Source organism: Pocillopora verrucosa, chromosome 1 (genome assembly GCF_036669915.1).
Source record: "Pocillopora verrucosa isolate sample1 chromosome 1, ASM3666991v2, whole genome shotgun sequence".
Classification (NCBI taxonomy): Eukaryota; Metazoa; Cnidaria; class Anthozoa; order Scleractinia; family Pocilloporidae; genus Pocillopora; species Pocillopora verrucosa.
This window is the reverse complement of record NC_089312.1, coordinates 8650555-8678544: the sequence shown is the minus strand read 5'-3', so window position 1 is coordinate 8678544 and position 27990 is coordinate 8650555. Positions and strand designations below refer to the sequence as shown.

Here is a 27990-nt window from a genome sequence, read left to right as displayed (position 1 = left end):
CCGGCATCACCAAACAGCTCTAGGCTAACGCTTTACTTTTTGATGATTTTATGGTTCTAGGGACTTTTCTTACAACCAATTAGAGGAAATATCAGAAGGAGCTTTTACAGGCCTTGAAGATGTTTTCTTTACACTGTAAGTAGGGCTGTTCCTTTGTATGTCTAGAAAAGAGCATAATATATAAAGAATATCATGAATAGACTGAATTTCATTTTAGATTATATTCTCCATAAATTATGTGAAACAGGTACAGGACTTAAACCAATTAATTGTCAACTCCAATCATATATTCCGAAGGAGAACTACAAAGTAATGTAATACAACAGGCTTGCCATCTTATCAGGATACTTCAGCATTATCAACTGAGTTGATGACGTAAATTGGCCACCGTAAAGAGTTTAAAAGCTGACGTTTCGAGGATTAGCCTTTCGTCAATCGCTCTGACGAAGGGCAGACGCTCGAAACGTCAACATTTAAACTCTTTACGGTGGCCGATCTACGTTATCAACTCAGATGATTGTACTAAATTACCCTGTTATACTCTTCCACCGACGCAGCACCACAGTTTCTTTAGAAACTTATCCCCTTTATTCGTTTGTCAACTTATCTTCCCATTAAACACCTCGAATATTCGGTTTATTGCTACTTTTGTAATTGCTACAATCTTTCGCTGACGTAATAACGAGGAAACCTATCAAAGTGGCGAAAATGAAAGATTCAGATCTGTTAAGAATTTAGATCGACGAATACCGATCACTACTTACCAGAGTGCAAAGAGCAAAAAAAAAACGCTTTTAAAAAAGGAAAAGGAGACAAGAGAGAAGATGCTTCTAGAAACAACTCAGCGGAGGAATCTATTGTAGTTCAAACGTACTTAAAGAAGGGTATGGATGATGCAAAAGATTGCCGAGCCTGAAGGTCGCAGTTTAATTCAGCGTAATTCTCATTGATGTAATTAGGTAATAGAGATTGAAAAGGTTTCCCGCGTGTTATGTAACAAGTAAAACGCAAAAATTGTTTAAAGTTCGCGAAACAACGACTGATCCTTGAATGAATCCTCAAGGTCATTCCTTTATATTACATTCTACATCTTTATCGCGCATGATTTTCACGCGTGAGTAGTGCGAGAAATTTAACAAAATTCACTAGCCAGTGAAAGAGGAGAGATGTGACAGAAACCAACGGCAAAACTCGCAACCATAATCAATCTACCGGCAATCCAAAACAAAACGTATTGGCCATAATAAATGCAATGGGGAACGCGAGTTCCAGGAGAAATGCCTCTAAATGTAGAACGGCGCATTAGAAACGAAGCACTAGCCAGTGAATGAGGAGAGAAGTGACAGAAACCAACGGCAAACCTCACAACCATAATCAATCTACCGGCAATCCCAAACAAAGCGTGTTGGCGTCTACGCATGCACTCGAGTTTCATATTCTTATCCACGACTTCTACTCCCTTTCCGATGAACTCATACCTTATGCGGCGGACTCTTTCTTTAAATTCACAGATTCTAATGGCCTAGTCTTCGAGAAACAACACACCTTCTAAACGAAATTTGCTAATCATTAGAACTGGAGTCCCCGAGTGAAGTTTACCATCTGATCTGATGTTAGACTCTTTCGGTCAAAACAAAAAATGGTAAAATGAAAAATTGGTAATCCTCTTCACCAGCAACTTTTCATATCGTTCTGAGTGCCAGTGCTCTCTATTCGGCAGGGGACAGTTGTTGGCCCCCTCTTATTCCGGTGCATTTGCATCCCAGAGATCTACCAGCAAAAATCTAAATATCTCATGTTATGATGTCTTGCTGACAGGTATTTGTCCAGTAATCAGTTAAAGAATTTACCTCCGGGAGTTTTCAACAGGACTAAATACCTCAACAGCCTGTAAGCACTAATTGATATACCGTAAATCTTTATTTTCTACCGCAAAATTTCATCTTGACAGGTTGCATCGCGAGTCCCAATTGATTTTTAATAAAAAAAAAAAACCGCTAGTCAAACATAATTAACCAATTTTATTCAAGGCATTTCCACGAACAATCGCCCGGGCGCCTATTTAAAATTTCAGCTGAAAGAAGGGGTGCTTTTTGGAAGGAGGGCGCTTTGTCAAGACATTTTTATTATTCAGAAACTACTAATTTGTACTGATTCCGCTGTAGTAAAAAGCTTTATAGTTATTAAAGTGGCAAAGAAACAGATGTTCTTCCTATCTAATAAAGTGATGGATGTGGAGTTGGGGCGGGGAAGGGGGAGAGGAGGTGGCGGAAAGGGGGGAAGGGGAGGGGAGGGGGACGGGAAGGGGACAGGAGACAGGACCTTATTTAAGGGGGAGGGGCGCTTAAAACGCAATAAAAGGAGACTTCTTCCCGGTAACAGTACTATTATCTACCAGCACAAATCTAACTATCTCATGTTATGATGTCCTGTTGACAGGTACTTGTCTAATAATCAGTTAAAGAATTTACCTCCGGGAGTTTTCAACAGGACTAAAAACCTCAACAGCCTGTAAGCACTAATTGATATAAATCTTTATTTACTGCTGTAACATTCATGCGATTAAGGGGAGGGACTGAAACAGTCTCCCGCGGAATTCTTTTCATTACTTGCAAATGAAATATATACAACCGATAGAGAAAACAAAGTTTATGGCGAGCAAGAAAACATCTTCTGATAGTGTAGCTCCCCCCCCCCCCCCCCTTCTTCACAAACCCTACCCAAACCAGGACTAGAAGCTGGCCTCAAAATCAAACTAAACCGTGTATCGGGGGTGGGTGGGGAAGGCAGAGATCAGCCAACCAGGTAAGTACAAGTTAAACAAGACTTTTTGTCACCTTGTCTTAGGATTGCAGTTCTTTAGCCCCCAGGAGCATCCATTATCAGAGCTCAGTTACAACATCAAAATTTTGTCACAGTTTCTCTCACCCATGCTTAGGCTTTTAAGCAAATTGACGGCGTTGATGCAAAACACGGTGCGTGAAAAAATGTGCGTCGAAAACCTTGGGACGAATTCTTATTTCTTCAACACACGGTCATATTACGAGTACTGCGGTTTGGATTTGTGCAAAACCTACCTTCTATGTTATGGGCAGTTCATTTGGTTTCGGGCGCATTAATCATTAAGATTCTGTAATTTATTTAGTTTAATTCGTTAGCAAGGACTTCCCAAAATTATGTTTGTAGTAGATCTTGGATCCAAAACATCGCTTGGCGTTTTAAAACGAACAAACTGTTTTGGCGATTTTAGATCTAGATAGTAAATTTGATTGATTTGAGCGTACGTAAAGACCTTTGGATGAAGTGAATAGATCACCCCTAATGAAGGCACTATACAGGAGTGTCGAAACGTTGGGTCTATGAATTGTAACTTCTCGGTTACATTCATTAAATCTTTAAACCAGAGTAGCATCAAACCAAGTTTGATTGATTGTAATTGTGAACCTTTTCAGTTGCTTTTTGTGAAGAATTATTAAATTATTAAATTCTAGGTCATCTATGCACTCCCTGTACATGCGAAAAGCCAAAATTATTTTTACTGTCGACATCAGTTTTAACTACATTAGAACTGTACTCTGTTTGAATTCAACACCCGTGGCATCACTGAACGGGTGATGGATCATACCATGATGACTCAAGTGTATTTTGTCAGTTGCATTAATTTGAAATTGTTGACTAAAGCAAGCTGGCTTGGGAGAAAATGTTACCATTCAAGGGTAAACAATAAACTGCAAAACTTGTGTCAAAAGAGCTGGGCAGTATGGATCAGTATAGGAAGCTAAACCAAAAGTGATAAAGCTGCTACAGGAAATACCTGGATCAGTCTTTTGGTCAGCTGGCAGTTCAAATACTTTCTCCCAGGAGGGAAATACAGATCACTGTCTATGTAATGAGTTACAGATAAAGTGGCAATAGAAACAGGTTTTCTTCATATCTAAGAAAAAGAAGGAGGAGTGGGGAGGGGGACGGTGGCTTATTCGAAGGGCGCTTGAAACGTAACAAAACGAGACTTTCTTTCGGTAGGAGTTATATGAAGTTAAAAGCTTTATCTGACAGCGCATTTCTGATATTTGATGTGATGATTTCTTGTTCACAGGGAGGAGGGGGAGGGGCGGTGGCTTATTCGAGGGGCGCTTGGAACGTAATAAAACGAGACTTTCTTTCGGTAGTAGTTATATGAAGTTATAAGCTTTATCTAACAGTGCATTTCTAATATTTGATGTGATGATTTTATTCTTGTTCACAGGGACTTATCCTATAATCAGTTAAAGGACTTACCCTCAGAAGTCTTCAGTTGGGTTGATGATCTCAACAGACTGTAAGTACCAACCAACATAAATCTTCATTTACAACTGTAACATCACCAGACAATCGAAAAAGTCTCACGCAGAACTCAACAACTTACAAATGAAAAATATATAATTGGCGGAGAAAAAAAAGTTTGTGGCTAGTGATAAAACTCCTTCTAATTGTACACCCTCCCCCAACCCTTCCTTACAAATCCCACCACCCGCCAAACGAGGATTAAGAGCTGGCCTCAAAATTAAACTCAACCTTGTATCGGGGTGGGTAGGGAAGGTAAAGATTAGGCAACCAGGTGAGTGAAAGTGAGTAAGACTTATTGCAGTTTTTTAGCCCCCAGGAGCAGTCGTTATCAGAGCTCATTTACGCCGTATGAAATCTTGTCAAAATTGCTCACCCAAGGCTACGCTTTAAAGCAAATTAACGGTGTTGATAAAAAACACAGTGCGTGAAAAGATATGCATCAAAAACCTTGCAAAGTATTCTCACTTCTTCAGCACGCGGTCATATTTTAAGTACTGCGGTTTGGATACGTGTAATTGTTGCCTTTCTATGCTATGGGCAGTTCATTTGGTTTCGGGCGCATTCATCCTCACGTGACTCGGTAATTTATCTAGTTTACTTGGTTGGAAAACTTGTCAAAAGAATTTCTGTTTTACTGAACATAATCGTTAACTGATATAATACATATGCTACGGACCGACCTAGGCTGGTGAATATAATTTTTGATTATTTTCAAACACCTAACGAAATGCTTGCCACAAACTGAAAAATTTCTTAGCGAGTAGATAGTATGGAAAAAAGAGGCTATGCAAACTTAAAAGAGAGGCTTCACAGAAACATTTTTGTTTGCGTTAAGATAAAGGTAATTAAAAAGGCTTCCAAGAAATTTTTGAAACATGACTATCATGCCGATGTTTTCTTCAAAAACAATCAGTAATCTTACGGAAAGTATTATTTACTTCCATCGGTGATCAATTCACAAAGATTTACCGATGTGTAGTTTTGAATGGCAAAGAGAGTCAGTGTAAGTAAATTCAAATGCATGTTTTGTAAGTGGAAATAGTGTGGTTTTCGAGGATTAAAAATTAGTTTGGACCTTTTAATTTCGGCACAGAAAGACCAGGCTTAACTTTGTAAAAATTGCAACACCGTCATTTCAGTCACGACATAATCTAATTGGGCACCTCATCGTTAAATCCTGAATTTCGAAAAAATTTTGCAGTTAACACCGTGTTCGATCAGGAAATCAATACAGTAAGGTAGCCTTGCGTAGCCAACGACGGCGGCTGGTAATAAAACCCGAATAATCACCGAATACTGCGAATAGTCGCGAATAGTCGCGAACAGTGACGAATAGTCGCGAATAGTGACGAATAGTGACGAGAGGTGGCGAATAGTGACGAATAATAGCGAATAGTGACGAATAGTAGCGAATAGTGACGAATAGTAGCGAATAGTGACGAATAGTCGCGAATAGTGACAAATATTGATATATACATTGATTGTCAAGTTTTCGGTAAGTGACTAAATCAAGTTCCCCTATTTGTCAGGCGCCCCCATATGTCATGTCGCGTTACCAACTCCGGTCTTCTAGTGACCTGATTAGGCCGTTTATTGTACAAAACAAGACACTCTATGGAGTACACACTCGTGCTTAACCTACTGCGAATGAGCTTTGTTATACATATACTGTGCGCTTTGCATGGCTTTCTTCTCTAGTAGCTTGTGTGACAATAGCGTGACATTTTATAGGTGTCCGAGGGCAAGGCGTTCAAGAACATATCAATCAAGTTTTATGTTTTTCATTCTTGACGTCATAGACCTTCATTGGGATTCCTGTGCAATTTATTGTTATTCACGGATGTCACCGAGGGAATTATATTTCTCGAAATATAAATGAAGGTCACGAGATGTGAGTGAGAGTTTTCGGTAAAGGCAGTCTTCCTTTACGAGTTAATGTGCGTGTTGCTGTTCGAATCGAAGCCTGTTTACGGGCCGAATTAATTAAGGCCAAGATAATATGTATGATATCGATAATTTTCTGGTGAATCGAAATTAGTTCAGGTACATGGTCGAGGCACATACTGATAGATGTAGTTCAACAGCAGTGTCAGAATCTCTGTAACACATTGCACTGTAAAGTGTCTTATATTTATCAAGTATTCGTTATCCGCCGCAGGGGAATTTGAAAGCATACTCGAAGGTAATTTTTTGTAGTATGTAGATTGGTATCTTTATGAACAAAAGTTACTTTCCTCGATAAGTTGTTGTGATATGTGACGGAGTTGGAATCGAAGCTCGTTTACGGGCCGAATTAATTCAGCCTATGTTAATAAGATATCTGACAGAGTTTGAAGGAGAGTGGAGTCGTGTTTTGCGGAGTTAGCCTAATTTTGGATATCTTACTAAAGAAAATGTTCGTTGTATGTGTTTTAAAATTGAGTCGTTTACTGTAACTTAATACCACAGATCGACAGCATGGAATGCCTGTGCCCCAAATGAATTTTGATGTTTTTAACTGGAGAAGCTTATCGACGTCTTCGTCGCTCTCTTTTTTTTTCCGCAATTCTGCAACTAGCGCGGTGAACTTCGACAAATAACGCTTCGGTTCATAGTCCATTGTAACCGTTCATAGTCTGCCGGCTCTTTTCCCGCACTGCACTTGTTGTCCTTATTCACATGAGTGTAATTCATCCTCTCCGAGCAAATTTAATTATTTGACAACTTTCTGTTCCTCATTTTTGGAGCATCATTTTCTTGCGTTTTTAGATTCACGGGCAGCACGGTTTTTGCTTTCAGTCTTTAATTTAATTCCACGATTCAATTTCTTTTCAAAATTAAGCTAAAAGGTGTAGGTATTATGGCTGAGTATATGCTTACATCAGTCAAATCATCACCTCGCTGTAATATCTATTTCATTTGGTTGGCTGGAAATACTCGCAAAACTCTAGTAAAAAACGCCAATATCTTTTAAAGCAAAATTTTCCTGATTTCACAATGTCACACACAAAATACGTCAAAGATGCAGAGTTTCGGCTCTAACTTTTGTTCCTATCAATTTTTCTCGCACCGTTTGTTTCCTTCAGGGGATGTTGGTGCATAGCACTTTCTTTTGAGTCTAAATGGCTTTTCAACAGGGGTTGAAATGACAGAGCTTGATGAATTCCTTTATCGCGACATTCTAACGTACCCAGCCGCAGTCTTTCCTTACCTTCGATGAAGGATCGTTTTCTGCTGCTTTGGGAGTAATGATATGACAGTCAAAGAAGTGAAAACATGTGCATCGTGTTGCGATTAAGCTCTGTTAGGTGTTTCTAAGCTACAGAGCTAAGTGATTCCTATCAAGAGAGCAGATGAAGCTTCTACTGGTTTTGTTATCGATCAGTATCACAAGATTCAAAGGGCTGGAGATGATAATTTACGTGGAAAGGAAAGGCTTTATCTGAGATTGGGTGCAGATTGCACCCTCAGGGAATTGACAAGCCGCACAGAAAAACTTTTAACTCAAACTTATTGTAACTTAACCTCAAAGCCTCGTTAGCCCCGGAAAATTCATTTACTTATGATGATTTCAGTCTTGAATCACGTATACCTGAAATTTCATGTTAAAGGGTTCATCTTGTTTTCTCTTTTATAGTGACATGTCCTATAACCAACTGGAGCTACTGCCTCCAAAAGCTTTTTTTGAAATGGTTTTTCTTCAAGAACTGTAAGTAGAACATTTCTTACAGGTGTTATAGGGATTTTGTTTAGGTTGCTCCTCTTTATCAAATATTGTGTTATGATGTTGTGAAAATAACTGTTTATGGCCATGTCTCAAAATGACTACCTACAAACAAATTGAAGTATTTGATTAGTTAAACTCGATATCGCTCACAGTCGAGATTTTCCAATCTATACACCGACATTTAGATCGATGTTTTGTAATATTTGTTCTTAAAAAGTAGCATAAGAAAAACGACGAAAAAAACATCACTAACGGTTCTTTTAGATGGTACATTAAAAAAAAATGTGTCTGGTTCACTCAACTGTAATCGAAGCAATGATCACTGTGAACTTTTTGAGTCTATTATTCGAATAAACGCTGCATCATGTTGCGGCGTTTATTAGAAGGCGGTACCTATCAATATTTCTGCTCAAAAAAATGCGGCATGTAATTTATTCGGGGACGGCGTTATTTCGAGGGCGGCGTTTAATCAAATAAATACGGTAATTTTACTTTTGGCCGTCTGTCGGCCGACGGTCGGCCGACACTTAAGTCTGCAACAACGAAAAATGTCGATTGTTAGCCGTCTGTCGGCCAATTGTCGGCCGACGATCGACCACCTGTTGGCCGACGGTCAACAGTCGACCAACAGACGGCCAACAGTCGGCCGACTGTTGGCCGACAGCTGGCCGACAGCATCTTGTGGGAACTGTTCTTCACTTTTACCTAAAGATTTACATGGAAATGAACATTCGCGCTTTAAACCTTTAATAGATCTGGACTAGTTTTGAGTAATGATAGATTTACCCCACTCAAGTAATTGTTCTTCTGCCTCAGAGGCGATGTGCCAGTTTTTTGATGAACGTGGCTATCCTGTTTCTGTCATTCAAGCGCACCACCACCGTGCCCAACTCAAATTGATCGACAGTCAGTACCACGAACGGCTGAGAAGGAAAACACTGGACGCATTCCATTCACTCTCTCATTTCACCCTCACAACCGCGCAGTTAAATCTATCATTCTAAAAAACTTTAGATTACTTCAAAACGATTCAGACTGGTACTATGTTTTCGCAACCTCCACTAACTTCATTCAAACGCGACAAAAACAGATACAACTTTTTGGTCAGAATTTCATTTCAAACCAATAACTAACCTTACTGGAACTTTCAAATGCGCTCACTCACGATGCAAAATTTTTCCTTTTATCCATAACATAGAGAAAATATCGAGACCCAAGAGATCCATTAAGATCCCTGATCACTTTACGTGCGCCTCTGCCAATGTCATTTACTGCTCAACTTGCACTTATTGCAAAAAATTATTCATTGGTGAAACAGGAAGACGACTCGGTGACCGATTCCGAGAACACCTTCGCGACGTAGAAAGAAAGGACAAGGGGACATCTAGATCAGTTGCTAGACACTTTAATCTCCTCAATCATTCTAAACAGCATATTGTAGTTTGCGGCCTTCACTTCAACTAGGCAGTTCGGAAAGCCGCTAAACTCTAGAAAAGAAATTTTTCTTCCAAATCGGCACTCCTAATCCCCACAGTATCAACGAGCGTTTTTCATTCAACTACTTTATTCTTGTTTTCTCGTCACCATTTCCCCACCAACAGCGTAACTCCATTTTCTGCATATAAAACCACTCACAACCCACAATTCCTCCAATCGCTCTGACGAAGGGCTAGCGCTCGAAACTTAAAAACAGGGTGGCCAATCTACGTTATCAACCCAGTTGATAACACAAAATCATCTTGTTATACTCTCCCGCCAATGTAGCACTACAGTTTCTTAAGAAATTTACCTCCTTTATTCATGCGTGGTTGTGTTCATCATTTATTTAAAAACATCCAACCGCCTACGGTAGTAAACATGAGTAGGAGAAGTCATCCTTTCCACCCATAAACTGCAATTGTGTCAAAGTTGTCAAACTGAAAAATTAATTTTCGGTGTTAAAAAAAACCGTTGAAAAAGGCAGAAATTACGTGCTTTGTTCTCATAATGGATTGATCTAAATAAGAGGAGCAAAATAAATTCCTCAAGGCTGAGTTTTGTGAGCGGGCCTTTGAACACTGAGGCGATTTTCCTTGGCAAAATTTGTTTTTCAAATTTTAAGAAACTAAGGTGGTTCAACCAGTCGATTGTTTTGACGAAGGGGTTAAAGCTTGGTGGCCAATTTACGTTTACAACTCAGTTGTTAACACTAAATTACCTGCTAAATTTTCCATAGGTTTGAATTCATAGGAATTAAGTAATCGCTAACTTGTATTTTCAATGTGTTACATTTGAAGTCAACAAACTTTGGTTTAAGCAGCCTCTATAAAGAAAACAATTTTCGGTGGTGTTCCAAAAAACAGCTTTAAAAACATGTTTAAGCTTTGGTGTGAATGGGTTACAAGAAAGATTCATTGGAAAGTTTCAACTCAAAGTGAAAGAAATCGATTTTTCGAACGGAAATGCACCGGACCACTTTTAGGGAGACTGCGTCTTAGGGATACAATAGACTTTCAAAGCCAATTTTTTGTTTTCGTTTTATGTTTTTGTTTTTGTTTTTCATTTCAAACTTAGCATCGCTATTTTAACTCCAGTTTTCAAGAAAAACTTCCATAAAATATTGAAACAAGAGCGAGTTTTTTTAACGAAAACCCATATTAAACGCCATTTTGAATTATTTTGATTACTCTGGCAAAAATGTCGGCCATTGTACCATCCCCCAGATATTTGAACAGAAGACAATAGTACGACTAAGGGGACAGAGGGAAACCTAATGAGACAGACAGGGAATAACGCGTTTAATCTAAGTTTTTATACAGAAATTAATTGTCAAAGAGATCAGAATCGAGCTGGTTAATTTTCCTTCCGAACCAAAACCTCATAGTATCACTGACGTCATACCATAAAGCAAAAAGTACTAGGAGAAAAGGAAACTTCAATTTAGACTCGCGTTAGGCATTGTTTGTGCCAAATATTGCTTAAAATATCAAAACTTTCTTCATAAGGAGGCTTTCGTAAGAATTATATGCATTTTAAGTCTGAACATGAGAGTGATTTTCGTAGTGATGTCTGGCAGTACGTTTTAATCTCTTGAAAAAAAAGGGAGCGCTAAAAGACGTGTAGTTTTTCTCTTCAGAATTTCGTTTTCTCTCTAATTTCCTTTTGTGATTTAAATATATTTCGTATAAACTCCATCCGCCAGGAGAATACAAGAAGCCAATCAGTCTTTGCTCGACTCAGTTACACGTAGATACCGAAAATCTCTCATCATAATGACTCAACTATTCGTGTTTTATTCCACAGTCGACGGGGTCTGCATTTGTTTCAGTCTTTGTTTTAAGTCTATATCAACAGCACCAGAGGAAATCAAATCAACCCATTAAATTTTTATTACTATTGTTTCCTTGTTGACGATACAGATTCCTGAACAACAACAACTTAAAGAATTTGTCCTCTGCTCAGCTACCTCGACGGTTGGTTCGGCCAAACTTTGAAAACTTGTAAGTTAAGTACTTTTGGATTTTCATTTTACTTTAGATGAGTGATAATGCTAACGCTGAAGGTTTTTACTGCATTTGGCAACACAAACATTTCCAACACGGGGGCTGAAGATTTAAACCACTGAGTATTAAACTGTAGATAAATTTTCACTAGTACTACAACACCCATCCGTTATAATATTAAATTTTTTATTTGGCGAGGCATGTTCAAGTTCAAGCAATTGCAAATTAACATTTTTTTTTAAAAAAAGAATGAAAATTGCGACCTGATTCTAAGAAAAGAAACAAGTTCTTGCTAATATTTCCCTGATAAATCGAGTAGTATCATTTTGAATTTTTTTTCGGCGTGTTTACTCCTCGAGCAACGTTTTCCTTCCCAATGTTAAATAAGTCATCGGGCAACAATGTTGCACCCCAAACTGCTAATTTCAAGTCAATTTAGTTCGTTCTTATTTTCAGAAATCTGATTCTTGTCGATGTAATTGTGGTTGATGTAAAATTCAAATTTCAAATGTTCCCGTAGTATTATAAGCTCAAATTTCGACCATTATTAGAGAGCACCAGAGGTTTTTTTTCGCTTCGTCACGGTAATAAGACATTTATGAGGAACTTCTTAAGCGTGCTAAGTTACCTACGCTTCATAATAGACGCTTACAGGACATAGCAATACTAATGTATAAAGTAAAGAACGATCTAGTACCCAGCTACATATCTGAGATATTTACTCGAAAGGGTACTCGTTATAACCTTAGGAATAGTGACTTTGAAATACCACGATTTAACACTATACGCTATGGTAAACACACACTAAGGTATCAAGGACCATATATTTGGTCCAAATTAGAAAATGGTATGCGTGAACTACCAAGCCTTAGTATCTTTAAAACTAGAATCCGTAGAGTTGACCTGGTCAGCCTAGTGGAAGACAGTGGCAACTGCTGCAATCTTTGCAGCACGTGATTTTTTTTAATTATCTGCATGGTACAAGTATTTTTATGTTATCTGAACATTGTTAATATTTCTGAATATTTTTAAATTTTAATGCATAGTTTGTCGGCTATATTGTTACTTATTATGATACTGTACATAGTTTTTTCTATTAATTTAGTAATAGTAGGTGTCCCCAATTAGCTCTATGAGCTAAATACATTGACACGGTAATAAAGATTTTATTATTATTATTATTATTATTATTTATACATTGACTCATTTTTTCGCCGCTGTTCTCAAAAGTCACTCAGATGAGCCTGAGGTCTCAGAGGCTCGAGTTATAGCCTCTCATTGAAGTTAACGGTCAAACATCCAATGGCCAAAAAATTAACCATAAACCCTCAAAAGATTTGTACTTGCGACCGTCAGGAAAGCAAATTTATATGGGACGGGAAACTCGCAGAGGTCTCTTCATAAGAACTAAAACTGAGTCAGGATATGGCACACAGATCCTTTTATTTACATTTCGGGCTACAGGAAATCATTTACTCACCTCCTTCTGAAAAAATTCCTCTCTCTTAAAACGTTACAGGTGTTCTCTGTACTGGTTAGCAAGGGGCGTTCAAGAACGCATGCACCTCTTGCAGTTCGGACTTGAAACAGCTAATTAAGCCACCTAGAAGGGTCGTTAACGGCACATATTCAATAATTTTTTTATTGGCACAATTATGCCCGTTTTCGCGTCCTCTGTAGGTTCAAAACTGACTTTAAAAAGTCTTAGAGGTCATCCATGCTGTCAGAAGGCACATAGCATTCTAAAAAAAGGATGATTCTGAAATAAATGTTTCGACATTTTTTCTGACATGTAAGCTCAATCATCTCAAAATCTAAAAGTGAAAAAGTGCACGAGTAAAACGATTCAAAAAAAAATTGGACTTAATGAAGATGACGGACGAATTGTTAAGGCTCGACTTTCAAAATCCAAAATGTTGTGTCGTCTTAAGATTCTGACGTATCCGCTGCTCTCCTTATGTCGATATCTTTTTACACAGAACCCTGGACTTCAACAAACTGGAGACTCTTCCTTCTGACATATTCCAGGGTTTCAAGTTGTACGATCTGTAAGTAATTGATCTTGAAGCTTTAGACAGTTGACGGCTGCTGAGTTGGATTGATTTCTCAATTTTCTCAAACATTTTTTTAGCGTTTCGTTCAAAAATGAAATTGAATTCCAATTAAGAAACTAGATGTAAAAAATTTGAAAGTGCTAGTATAAATCTTCCAGAATAAATGATTAAAGACGGGGGCTTCACAGCCGCCCCCCTTCCCCCCGAAAACACTCTTTCTCATAGATAGATAAATAGTTTATCGCTTATCGCCCTCAAAGAAGTTGGTTTTTCAGGAGAAATTTAAAGATCGCTTCAGGTTTCATCTCCTTGTCCCTTCATGATTTACGGGATTTCACTGAAACCACAGAGTAGATATCTCAAAAAGCTGGAATCATCAATCTCATTATTACCGTATATCAATGAATGTATACTTAGAATTGTCCTTGTTGAAAGTATACTGTAGGTAGAATTCAAGGCTTGCCCTCAGCGACAGAACTAATTACATGGCGTGACAGATTGAAGCTAAGAAAAGAATTGTGCATCTTACAGGTGGCTGGGAAACAACAACATTAAAAAGTTACCTGAAAACTTGTTTGTGGGGCAGGATAAGCTAAAATATCTGTGAGTGGTACTAAAATTGTTTATTGACTAATCGGCGGAAACTTTTTCGCTCATACATATATGAATAAAACCTGAACTAAAGAAATGATCAACATTTCAGCATGGAAAGCTCGTTTCGGTTGGTCTACTTAAACCACCCGAATATTCTGGTGGCACATTCACCTATAACCAGTGGGCTTCAGGGTCAATTGCAATCTCTGATCAGGAGTCGATTACTCACTGAGTGGACTAACAAACATTTAAGACACACTGCATCTATTACTTAATCGTTATTGCGGACCTTTGTTTTGTTTGAGTCGCTCTGGATCACAGGACCTGTTGAAAGGCGAAGAAAATAACCTAAAATTATTTCATCCGGTTTAACCTCGCTAAAAATTCCTAATAACCCGAGCGTGGGTTATATTCCAAGATCGTCCCTAAGGAAGTACTCCTGAAAAGTCCGTAAAACAACCCAGTCACAGTTAAGAGAGCTTCTTCTTGGCTGTGTGGAAAACGTGGTTTAATTGAAACAGCGAAAACTATTGACAACGGAATCGTGAAAAAAGGAGCCAGCGAGCTAAACAAATCACTTTAAAGTTTCTAAAACCAAGAATGATTAAGAATATGAGTTAGATAGCCTAAGAGGGATGTTAGCCACACTGGACAGGTAATTAGATGTACAAGAATACGAGTGGTACATAACAAGAGCAGAAGAGTTCCACCCTTCCCAGAAATTCTCCAATAGAGAAAAGAGCTAAGCAGCTTCGCCAATGCGGTATAGGCAAACGTCCGTATAAAGCGTCAAGTTTTACCAAAGAGGAAGAAGAGGTGCTATGGAAGGCAGAAAATTTAGGTTCTAAAACTCCACACGCTCTTATTTCTACTATGTGGTGGCTTTAAATGCTATCTTTTGGTACCCATGGCCGTCAAGAGCATCATGGAATGAAAATAGATTATTTAACTATGAAAAAAATGACGAAGGCGTGGAGTTCGTGCCGTTTACAGAAGGTCCAAAAAAGACGAGACAGGGCGGGCTTTAAAGTAAGAACATAGACTTCCAGCCACGGTTGTTTAAAGCATCAGTTGGTGGAAAAAGGTTTCCGGTAACTCTCTTTAAGCGGTTTGTCAAGTTAAGACCACTAAATATGCAATGGTCCGATCCTTTCTACCTCAGTATCTTTGAATGAGTATGCCTGCTTTAAAAGCCAACCGTTGAGCATAAATACAGTGGTGATGCAACATGATATGAAAACAATTGTGGTGGGTAGTAGCCATAAAAGAAAGGGTGGAAAAGGTCACGAATCACAGTGCAGGAGCTGGCCCATCATGAGCAGCATCGAAGGAAAACCAATTTCTGCTTTCAAATTTGGGTTTGAAGTCTCTGAATTTCTCCAGGAATGCAGCCACTTCATCTATGATGAGGTATCAAGAAGAACAGATCATGATGAAGATACTAAAAAGTTCAACTAAAAGTTTCTGTCATGGTTGGCCGCTCAAAGCGCGCACCTAATGTTTGAAAGCGACGGTCGAGTTCTGATGAACGCTAAGCTTTTATAGTGGAGGGTGAATCCGATAGACCAGTTCAAGTCACTTTTGCTGACTACTGCACTATGAATTTTCTTCAGAACGTTTTTTAATGGTTCAAAATCAGTCTGCAAAAGTTTCCAAGCTTACAGCCGACAGTCTTGATAAAGTTTGAATTAAACAAAGGCTGTAATCTGTTTCGGCCAATCATTTTGATGCATTTAAATAAAATAGCAGGGTGTGGTGTCAAAATTTCACTTATTTTGATCTTCTTTTTTCCTTCTTTCTTATGTATTATATCATTCATTAATTTTTCATTCTAAAAATTGCACTAATCCAAGGGGCTTTTGTTCGTCTGAAAAATCTATTCGGGTTTACTTAAACGCTTCTTTAAACAAACTTCAATGTAAGGTCATGTGATTACCCATACAAACTGTAATTCAGTAAGTACATTTTGCTCAATTAAAAACTATTTTCTTGTTCTCCCAATATAGGCGGTTGAACGGCAATCAGCTAGAAAAGCTATCACGCGAAATATTTCTTGAATTGTCTGCCTTGGAAGAATTGTAAGTAAAATTTTTTTTAAAAATTTTTTTAAAATATCATTATTCAGTACATTGCGTTTGTATGAGACCAACTGTTATCGACTAGTTCAAAACATTGCACTGATTTATTGACTATATCTATCAAGCTTCGCAAATTTGAAAAAAAAAATCCCTGAACATCTAATGATGATGACTGGTCACTTTTCAGCGGTAAAAGTGGATTCTGTCAATTATCAGGGAGTGGACTTGCCCCGATTGTACTCGTTGGAAAGTTGCTCATCGGACCGCTAAAAAATTCTGAAAAAATTGCTAAAAAAATTTAAAAAGGTTACCAACTGAATTTTAAAAGTTGCCACCTTAATTTCTCGATACTCCTCTTCTATAAACGTTCATTGAAAGCTTTATTTTTCATTCTTCACAATAAATGCTAACATAGATCAAGAAAAATAGCTTGAAACTTAGCTTTAAAGAGTTACTTGCAAATGTGGGCCCGATTTATATAAACTCTTACGTTTAAAGGAACAAAACACATGGTTCATTAGACGCTTTGCCGAACGATATGAAGGAAATTGAATGAAATTAGCTCTACTGATTGCATTCTCAGAGTCTAAACCATAAAACTCTTAAAGTTTTCAATGAAATCGTTTATTTTTTCGTGCTTCATAAGAAACACTTTTCATAAAAAAAAAACTGTTCAGAAAGGCACGAATTATTGCTCCTAACCTCAAAAGGTGCGCAAAAGTTGCCAAGCGCAATCGGGACAGGTCTATCGGGGATTACAAAGCCGATTAAATGACTAGCTTGCTGTGGTGGGGGTGGGGGAGGGGGGGAGAAGGAAGTGCAGAGGGACTCAATCAAAAATTTGTGAGCCACTAATTTTAAACGTTGTCTAGAAATTTAAACATCAAGCATCATTACCACCAGTGCCTTTGTTTGGAAGCCTGGCATATCGACTCCACCCACGCTCGTTTAAATCGTGATGATGGTGGCTTACTACCAGACGCCTATTTACACCTCGTAAGAAAAAAGGGCAGCTAATTAGTTAGCATAGTATAAAAGGACCTCTTATTGCAGCGATTAGATCGCCCCTAATGAAGGCACTAGACAGGAGTGTCGAAGCGTTGGGTCTATGAAATGTTACTTCTCGGCTACATTCATGAAATCTACCAGAGTAGCATCAAACCATGAAAGTGTTGAAAAAATTTTTGTTGGACGAGAAACACAGTAATTTTCGTTGGAAAGGTCGAAGTCGAAACTCATATCAAGATCATTTTCCCGATACGGTTCAAATAAAGTCGATGTCCATATAATGGGTATAACATCTATTCATAGCACTTAAAACTTATTTTAGTTAAGGGCATTTGTCCCATTACTTTAAAATGTTTGTTAACTGCAACTTTTGACTTGTTCTATTCACCTCACTCCCCGCTTATGTTATTGTCAGGGACTTGTCCTACAATCAGTTGCAGTTTTTGCCTCGAGGGCTACTTAGCAACAACACCAACCTGACAGAACTGTAAGTAAAACTGGTTGTGAAACAAAAAAGAAAGCAAAGTTTAAGGTAAAATATAGATAATTAATAAGGGTAGCCTTTAAACACTTAAAAAGTTTGCTTATCTCTGCTTCGACGTGATCCGCTATCGGATGAATTGATTCAATGAGTAGTGTTATTTGGTTTTGGATCTCAGAATACGTTCGGTGGGCCTACTATTAATTATTGTCTCAAACGAAACGTTTAACGGTTTACTACATGGAGCTATTTTTCACTGAGTGAATCTGCTGCATATTGGTTATTCCTGGCCATTGTTTGTGGTGTCAGGGGTTTTGCAAATGTCTCCATTCGCCTAATTTAAATCTAAAAACACGTTGCGGTGTATAACTGGTTGGCTCGTTTGGCTCCTGTTTAGCTCATACCAGAATACTTAAGTAGCGGGCTTTCAGCCCATTTTTAAAGTAGGATTTAAGTTCTTGAATTGTTATTTAGTTTACTGTTATCTGAATAAACACTTTAAGGAATTTGTCACACAACAAAATTCAGCGTCTACCCATGGATGTTTTTGGCAACCTCACTAAGATGAAAAGGCTGTAAGTGGCAATCAGCCCTAAGCGGCAAAGGGAATTATAATGTATAGTTTTTCATAGAGCTTAAAGTAAACTTATGCAGTATAGTAATAATAACAATACTTTAGCAGGAATCCCCACTTCACCAAAAGGTGCTCTTCAGTGGGGCCCTGCATTATGACCATTCTGAAAACAGAGCTGCGCGAACTTAGATTTTGTGATTATTTCAAGATGCGTACTGGCTTTATATAATGCTAACTTTTGTGGAATTGATCTTCAAGAACAATTGAAAGAAAGAGGTCAATATTAAATTCAATTGTCTCACACAGCCTTTATTTTCACGTGACTTGTGGCTATCATTTTTTTTTCGCTGAGTAACCAAGGAACTCTGTTAAGATTGATTTGTGATGTACGTGACATAATATAGTTTGGTGCATCAGTACTGAAAAGTGATGTCATGATATGAAAACGCCCATGTTAACAATGAACGTGCAAATGGTATCTTTTACCTAAATTCTCAGTACCAGAAGTAAACAGTTTATGTACTCAGCAAAAATGTGTCAAGTTTTATAATTCCACAAAATAGCTTTGCCAGAACCAATTGGGTTTTGTTTCAATAAAGTTTAAGTCCTCCCTATTCGGGGAGAACAAGAACTTTTCCAAGAATCTCAAATTCTATTTTAACTGACTTCTTTTTCATTCTATATATTACTTTAGCTTTCTCTCCAGTAACAAACTTCAGCGCTTGCCAAGGTTCAAAAATCTCTCCAAGTTGGAAATATTGTAAGTGATTCACATTTGTAATGTAACTGGTTCAGTAAGTGTCTTGCTAATGAGCATTAATTAAAGGTAGCGTTGGCCACGTACGGACTCTCTCTATGGCATCTTCTAATGACATAAAAGTTTATTTAAGGATGTTAATTGAGTAAGTTAAAAGTTAAAAATATGCATCCACTTTGGAAAGAGATGCCATCAACTAAGAATTACCAAGAGTCAAATTTTTAAGGTGATAGAACAAAATATAACACAACACATCCTGTACAATACATTAATAACACCCTTCCCTTACGTTAGAAATGATCGCTGATTGATGATTAACCTAAATCAAATTTCAATGATAAATTGTTATTTTTCTGAAAAAAATTGTTTACCGGCTATTAAAACGTTTTCGTCAATATTGAGATAATTTGGGATTTAAATGAAAATATAGGATCCATGGATTCCAGTTTTTAACAAACATTTTTCTGTAAGCTTTTCGACATGTTCCAGAAAAGGGTTGTTTCAATTAAAAGCATAGAATTCCGGGTGGTGCGATTACAAATGCGCGCTTTAACTTGATTGCAAAAGTAAATGGGCACATGTCCGATCATTCATTTAAATTTCACAATAGCGTTACCAAGGTTTAACCATTGTTTTCATGGTGGCCAGCATAGTTCTTTCGGTGAAGGCGTAATATGATGGGACTTAATTGTTTCTGTCGCAGTGCACGCAGCAACGGTTTGGTCCAAATACACTTATGGGACGTTTTTTCAAGAAGTGTTGGAGGACACTGATTAGCACTAAAACAGTTTGCCAAATACCAAGGCACTAATACACTTATGAAGAAGGTTTCGATTATAAACATGACTGACTTTAATAAAGGATGAAACAGTTTCTATAATATGAGACAGGGTTTAGGACAAAATTAGTCTCGAGGTCCTTAAAAGATAAAGCTGGATCAAGGTTACTTAAGGACCTCTGAGTTTCGCAGTCAGCTGTGTGTTGCCAACCACCACTAAAGTCAATAAATACCTCCCCCCGTTGAAGACTCTAATTATACCGAGCGCCTGGTGCACTTTATTGTGTAGGTACATGTATAACAACAGCCTCGCAGCCCTGTCGCCTGATCAGTTCCAAGGCCTGTCCAAACTGGAAGAACTGTAAGTAAACATTCGTTAGAAATCATACCTGACTGCACAAGTAACTATTCTTGACCAAATATGTATTTAACCAACTTAAATTGATATTCATTTTCTCGCCAAATTGTTCAGCTTCCTTGTTTCTTGGTTGGAGAACATACAACTGCAAAAACAAGGAAGGAGTAATTCTCGAAAGTACAAGTATTCAATATTTTTGTAGTTTTACAGAGGGTCAGTAGAGCGAATAGACCTTTCTTTCCTCCTCCCACCACTTTTGCCCAAAGTTCCGTTAAATTTTTGAGCCAATGTACTTTGATTGGATAAAGCTCAGAAAGTTTAGCAGAATCCTGAAAAAGATGCTCTGTCATCCAAGATAGCACCTACCACCTCGGACTTCTCTCGGAAAAGACAGAAAAAGAAGGAGATTAGAGATAAAGGAGTTCCCCAAAAAATTCAACAGATAAATGGAACAATGCTTTTAAAGTAGTCCAAATATAAGCATGCGCTAAGTTTTGACATTTTCAGCAAGGTAACCGCAAACTGCACATCAGTCTAACTTTTACGCATTTCTGGCTGTGTTTTTTTGTACCTTTTTACTGTTTTCAAAATCTGATAGCTTTTGAAGATATCGTGGGGAGAGGGCATTTAACAATCAATAAAGATAGGAAGGAAGTTTATGTAAATACGAGTTTTGTTCCAAATTTTTCTATATTTCTGATAATAATAATTTGTCCTCTTTTTTGTTCAAGGGCTGTTTATGAAAACAATATCGACTACCTGCCGCGTGAAGTTTTTAAAGGCATGAAAAACATGATTTCTATGTAAGTATCTGTCTCTAAACTTTCCTCTAAATAACATTCTTTGCTAATTTTCTGTCCAGTGTTGTTATAACTTATACCTTGATGCTTGTTAATTGACGCTCTACACTTTTTATTGTTTCATCGTTCTCTAGGAGCTTTTATTTTAACAATATCCGTGCCGTTACCAATGAACAATTCAAAGATGTCGCTCCAACAATTCGATTCCTGTGAGTATGAGTAAACTGGTAATATCCCAGGTGTGTTCAAACTACTTCGAGTTCAAGGGAGACAGATATCGTTGGTGCGACCTACACGTGCCGTAAACTTACGGATTAGCGCCTCCCATTTTAATGAACGGACAATTGATAGCATTGTGCCGCTACTAGAAGTTAGGATCGGCTTTATACACTAATGCACAATTTATACTTTTATTTGCGCCCAAATGTTATACTCCTTAGGACGATCATATCTGGTCACGAGAAAAAGTTTGGGAAAAACTTAAGGGAGGGCCCTTCCCCATAAAGTACCCTCTCGGTAATGGGGGACCCACCGTTTCAGCCTTACTTTGAAATGAGTGCACCAGGTGCTCATTGGAGGATTAACAGCATATGAATATAACAAATAAAGACACTTCGGCATAGCTTGTATAAGTATGTTTTACACGCTCAATGACGAGTTATTCGTATTCGGTGTCAGTTTTCTATCAAATAGTTGTTGAGAATTGGGCGAGAAAAGGAAAAAGAGAGAGCCGAAAAACTGATTAATACATAATGGTAATAGGACAGAGTGGAGTCCAATTCGGTCTGTAATCATACGAGTGATCGACGAAATCAGATGATCGCGAGGTGGGAGTCCGATTTGTTAATCACGAGTATGATTACAGACAGAATTGGATGACAAGAAGTCCTGTTACCAAGTAATCATAGCCATTTCAATTTCCGAAAAAACAAATACACCTAAAACAAATATCTCCATTGAAGACAATATCTTTAGTTAAAAATTCCTCCATTTTGAAAATTCCCTAGTTTTTCTTTAAATAATTGGTTGTTGCTATGATTATTTCGATCACTTCTGTGCTTGGCGGATTAGCTGAGTGGAGTTAGCATGATTGGCTGCTTCAACTGTCCGATTACAGGTGCCCGATGACAGCCAACTGTCCGATTACACTGTCCTATTACAACTGTACGTGTACAGAATGATTAGTGAAAAATGAAGCTGCGAATGCACCAATAACATTCGAGGAATTTGTAATGGTTAAAGATGTCGATGTAATCGAGAATTAGCAAGCAAAGTTTGCCTGAATGTCTTTCCTTAAATTTGCAGGTACTTCCACTACAACGAAATGCGAGAACTACCGGAGGGTTTCTTTTCAAACATGAATAATCTAATAACTGCGTAAGTCAAGTGGAATATTCTGGATGCGAGGAGTTGAAAATTGAAAAATTTCATTTGCCAGTGCCCAGTTATACTGTAATTAGAGTATTACTATCACACTTTCATTTTCTTACAAGTTTAGATCCTGTGACGGATCAAATTTGTCTTTTTGTCCCTTTTGTTGTTCATTTGAACTCTTTTTATGAACCGTAGGACTGTAGACACCAACCTGATGTGTTGCCATTCGACGAAGGAGGACGCAGATTGCGACTTTGCTTATGTCGACAGCTTCGCCAGTTGTGAAACTTTGTTCAGAAATCGAGCTCCTAGGGAGTGCCTCTGGGTGATTGGAATTATGTCGTTGGTTGGTGCTGTGTTTGTCATTGTGTGGCGGTTGGTGTTTAGGGAGACGAAGAAGAAAAACAAGATACAGTCCATCATGTTGATACATTTGGCTGGGTCTGATGGACTTATGGGTGTTTACCTCATAACTATAGGTGTGGTGGATGCCATTTGGGCAGGGGAGTATTATTTGCATGACTATTACTGGCGTTCAAGTTTGACATGTCAGATAACAGGTGCCATTGCCGTGTTGTCAAGTGAGGTGTCTGTAATGACGATTTGTTTGCTCTCCGCCGACCGGATGAAGAATGTTCTGTTCCCCTCTCGTGGAAAGTCCCTTTCACTTAAGGTTACGCACCTTTTGTGCTTCCTTATCTGGATTGTAGGTGGCATAATTGCATTTATTCCCACGGTGGGCTTTGACTACTTCGGTAGTCGCCAGAAAGGTCATCACTTTTATGGCAGATTAGTTGTATGTCTGCCATTGCAGCTTTCCACTGATAAGCCTTCGGGCTGGGAGTACTCTGTTGCCATGTTTGTTGGTTTAAACTTTACCCTTGTGCTCTTTGTCGTTGTGGCATATGCGATGATAATCTATAAGTCTTGCGCATCAAACAGGCTCATGGCTAAGCAAGGGAGCAAAAGAGAGAGGAGAATGAAAGCCAAGTCAAGGGCAGCCGATCTAAGGAGGGAGGCCTCGCTCGCCAAAGGAGTGTTCTTCATTGTTCTTACCGACTGTGTCAGCTGGCTGCCTATTGTGGCGATTGGAATGAGGTCTCTCTTGGAAAAATCATTCCGTACACCCGGTGACCTCGCAGTTTGGATCGCAGTCTTTGTTCTGCCAGTTAACTCTGCCATCAATCCCATTCTCTACACCTTGTCTACCCCACAGGTACATGTACTAATAACTTGAACAGTTGGAAAAATATATATACAGCCAATAAGTTAAGTTTTGCATTTATATCATCACTCATAGAACACAGATTACATCTAAATTCGACAAGAATAAATAAGTGGAACACGAACCGCCAAGAAGTGTGTTTTACCGTATTTTATATTAGGTGGTAAACTTGATTTCCGCCATTTCTGGGGTCCCTCTGCCTCAGAACTCTCTTCTGTATGTAAAACGCGCATGTTTTCATTGTATCGCACTTGGTTTGAGAGTGGCTGGAAAGCTGCACAGACGTAGTTTGCATTTGTGGGGAAATAAAAGACTCGAAGGGTTCAGAAACTGGTGAGGAAGCACTATTTACTGATTATAACCTCATTCTTTATTTCCATGTATTAAGGTCCGAGGAGTCATCAGAGCCAAACTCCAACCATTGTGGGATTATCTGGTGGCAAAACTCGGCCGAAATCAAGATGTTGAAGGTAATTTTTGACACTTTTAAATAATCTTTCTTCATTCTGGGGAGTGTTTTTCCCGTTCTTTAATTTTTTGGTTTCATCCTATAAAGTTATGTTTAAAACAGGTTTAAGAACAGACATACCGTGGGTTAATCAATCAGATGGGTTCGTAAGCCAAGAGATGCTTTTTGTTACCTCTATGACTAAGAAACAAACGGATATATGTATTTAGTGGCGCGCGAGCTTATGTATTTCATGTAAACACATGGGCAGACTCAACCTCAAATGATAAAAAAAGACGTTGCCTCATGAATGAATAATTTTGTTATTGCTGATGTTTTGTCCACTTGCTTGTATTTTTCCGTCAGTTCAAGATCAGGGAATAGAGATGAGAGTTATCGAAGAAGGTACGCACCATTCACTTCTCCACAGACTAGAACACACTTCAGAACGCAACACCTGGCATTCAAATACCAACAGCGAAACAGAAAAGCCAAAGAAAGCATTTATGTAACTTTGAAGCAATTCGGTTCGACCTTTTTATCAGTTTAAAAAGTAATTTAGCCTCCAGTTTGAAGGCTACAGACAACCATATTTTGAGTCAATTTAATGACTGTAATTTTTCGTTATGTTATATACTGAATCCTACTTTGACTGATTCTTAATTACTATTTAGTGGAGGGAAAACTTATAGATTTTGTCACTATTAATAATATTTCGCTTTTTATGTCGTAAAACAAATAGAAGTCACTCACATAAAAAATGGAAATGGGCTAAGAACATAAGAGAGTTAATCGGCTGAGTCCACTGCACCACGTTTTTGATGTTACCACATTCCGACGTCATCTGTGATCTATGAGTGAACAGACGCACGGCAATATAGGCTCCTTGCTCGGTCGACCCTGAAAAGTTTTCAAAGAATGGTTTTAGTAAGGTATCAAAGCCACAAAATGATATTCGGAAATAGCAAAAGCGGAGCGTAAATGATTTAGGATGGAGAAGTTACACCATGCAGGTACCAAATGCAAAAAGCACGATGTAGCTCGTTTAACAAATTTGGCGATTTGGCTAACTACAACCACCTGAGGAAACACTTTTTAACCTCATTTCCTTTTTGTGTTTATTTCATTGAACACAGTACAAAACCAAGAGGAAGTGGGGAGCGCTAACAATAGTGAGGATGAGTTGCAAGAAGAACAAGGAGATGGTGAGCACCATGCAGGATCAGGCGAAGAGAATGAACAAACTTCTGAATCCCAGCAAGTTGAACGTGAACAAGACGAAGAACCAAAACAAGGAAAAGAAGAAGCCACTGAACAGCAGCGAGTTGAACGTGAACAAGACGAAGAACCAAAACAAAGCCAACAAGAAGCGACTGAACAGCAGGAAGCTGAACGTGAACAAGACGAAGAAGAACCCACTGAACAGCAGGAAGTTGAATCTAAAGGAAACGAGGCACCAAAAGATAGCCATGAAGAACCCACTACAAAGCAGGAATTTGAACAAGATCATCAAGCAGATTCAAAGGGAAACAAAGAAGTAAGTGAAACGCAACGAGAAAAAGAGGAGCTAAATGACGACGATGAAAAACCTGAGCGAAAGCTAAAAGGAGACGACCAGGAGTCCAAACAACAGGGCACTCAACAACAAGAAGAAGAAAAAGAACCGAATGTCGACCATGCAGAGCCTGACGAACTAAAGGATGTGAGTAAACAGAAGAAAAAGTCGAAAAGAAATGAAAAAGAAAGTGAACAGCAACAAGATGAAAATAAACAAGATGAGCAGGAGCAAGAAGAACACCCTGAAGAAACCGAAAAGCAGCAAGACCATAAAGATCCTAAACTCGAGCAAATTCGACAAGAAAAACCAAAAGGAGACGATGAAGATCTTAAGAAAGTCGAACTGGATTATGAACAACCAAAAGAAAACCATGATGAACCTATGAAAGACCAACTGCAGCAAGGAAAACCAAAAGGAGAGAGTCAGGAACCTAAAAAAGAGCAACTGGAAACAGATAAACCCCAAGGAGAGCATGAAAAACCCAAGCAAAAGCAACTTGAAGACGAGAAGTCAAAAGGAGCTTGTGGGGACTCCCAAAAGCAGGGTGATGAGTCAACGGAAGATAAATCTTCACGACAACAGCAGCTGATTATGGACCAAGGTACGTTTTGCCACCCTCTATTTTCGCTAAAATTCAAAGTTTTGGAGGATTAATTTCTCGCTTATCAGGCTGGGTAGAGGAAATATTTCTTGATTACTCCAAAACTCTTGGTTATTCGTTTTAATGTTAACTAAAGTATCATGATAATGAGTTGCTTTGTTATTCAACAGGACAATACGAAGAAGATGATGCGGTGCTGGATACACGTCTGTGATTGCTAGCATTGACTTATCAAGTCCTTTTAAGTTCTAGTTATCGTTTTAGTAACAGAAAGGTTACATACCGTTATATCATGAAAATGATACATTTACTTTTAACCAAGAGCATTAAAGAATAACTCATATAAGATATTACAGTGACTTGTGCGAGCCCGCAATGTTTGTTTTCATTTTTTGATCATCTGAGTTGTCGTAGACAAGTACAAACAGCTACAGGAGAAAGAAAATTAGTATGGTTTGCTAAATAGATAACTGTGTTGCGTTGCCGTGTTGCGTTTCAAGTGTCGTCAGAAGTTTCCGCAACTGATTTCAATCCAACATTATTAGGTTTATTAGTACTTATAAACATGATTTAACCATTTACTCAGCATTTAGTGGCATATATTACTCATTATTTATTGACTTTAGTCCTAGCATGTTATTAAGTAGGTGGCTTTATTGTTATTACAATGCTAAGCCACTAATTGTATTTACTCCGCTGCACACATGTATCAAGTGCATAGGTCAGATAATGTATTTTCATCTGACTCCTTTATTTATTCACCTTTGTTGTTAACCTACGATTTAAGTTAAAATTTTTTAGGAGCTTGCACAAAAATAGAAGAAAAAACTATCACAGGGGTGAAACCCAAGTGAGAATGTTATAAAAGTGTGAATGTTTCATGATCTATTGTCAAGCCATTTAGTGCCTAATTAAAAAAAAAGATAAAATTTTTGCTCTCACTTTTTTATCTTGTAATAATTAAACCATCCTGGAGTTCAATAGTGTAAAGAGTATATTATAACTGGAAGATCACCTTTGATGCTGGAAATCAATTCAGTTGCTGCGAGATTGTTCAAAATAAGTTGAATCAGATTGTCAGTTGACTGATCAACCAATAATACGGTACGTGGGCTCCAGAGAAAGGTTGAAATTCAACCACAGAAATGGTCGGAGAAGTTGAATGTAAAGATTCCATCAACAAGCTTTCTTGTATCTCCATAAATTTTGAATGAAGGTCATGCACTGTGGCCCCCTAGAGTCAGTGAAAATCCCCGGCTTAACATTATTTCTACCACCAGGATCCCGCTCTTCCTCACCCCGTGGAGAGTCAAACATTTTCCATTCCCCCGCTGAAAAAGTTATAATCTGGATTAGGGATTTTGGAAAGTGTTTCTTCAACAAGCTTTGTTAAAAGCGTCGTTGAGCTCGTTTAACGTCGTTGCGTCGTTAAGTTTCTTGTACTGTATAGATGGGAGTGCCGAGTAACTTTTACTGAAACTTTCTGAAGAACACTTGTTACTATAAGTAAGTGAGGCCTACCCTTTTCCTTGTACTTGTGTCCTCTTGCTCTGTGACTGCATAGAGTCATTATTTTCAGCGCCTTTTTTTGACACGCAAAGCTCCTAGAAAAACGTGTATATAATAGACTAATCAAATTCTTAGAAAAAAACAAAGTTTTATTTGAAAACCAATATGGTTTCAGAACTAAGCACAGTACTGACCATGCAATTCTTTGCATAATTGACAAAATTCAGAAAGCAATTGATGATCGAAGCTATTCCTGTGGTATATTCCTTGATTTTAGCG

General features: G+C 38.2%; 1 protein-coding gene across 2 annotated transcripts; it reads left to right on the top strand.

Annotated features, from left to right (window-relative positions):
- Positions 1-101: 101 nt before the first annotated feature.
- Positions 102-26607, top strand: LOC131780663 (relaxin receptor 1-like). Of its 2 annotated transcripts, XM_066170109.1 has the most exons (21): positions 102-135; positions 1819-1890; positions 2440-2511; positions 4247-4318; positions 7943-8014; positions 11431-11511; positions 13494-13562; positions 14100-14171; positions 16169-16240; positions 17664-17735; positions 18233-18304; positions 18998-19063; positions 20128-20199; positions 20928-20999; positions 21131-21205; positions 22302-22373; positions 22566-23586; positions 23984-24065; positions 24410-24448; positions 25180-26202; positions 26373-26607. In XM_066170109.1, exons 5-21 carry the CDS (start codon positions 7947-7949, stop codon positions 26414-26416), a joined length of 3072 nt encoding a protein of 1023 aa, XP_066026206.1. In that variant the 5' UTR covers positions 102-135; positions 1819-1890; positions 2440-2511; positions 4247-4318; positions 7943-7946; the 3' UTR covers positions 26417-26607. The 2 variants fall into 2 exon arrangements, with proteins under 2 accessions (XP_066026206.1, XP_066026212.1); XM_066170115.1 differs by lacking the exon at positions 18233-18304.
- The last annotated feature ends 1383 nt before the right edge of the window (positions 26608-27990 follow it).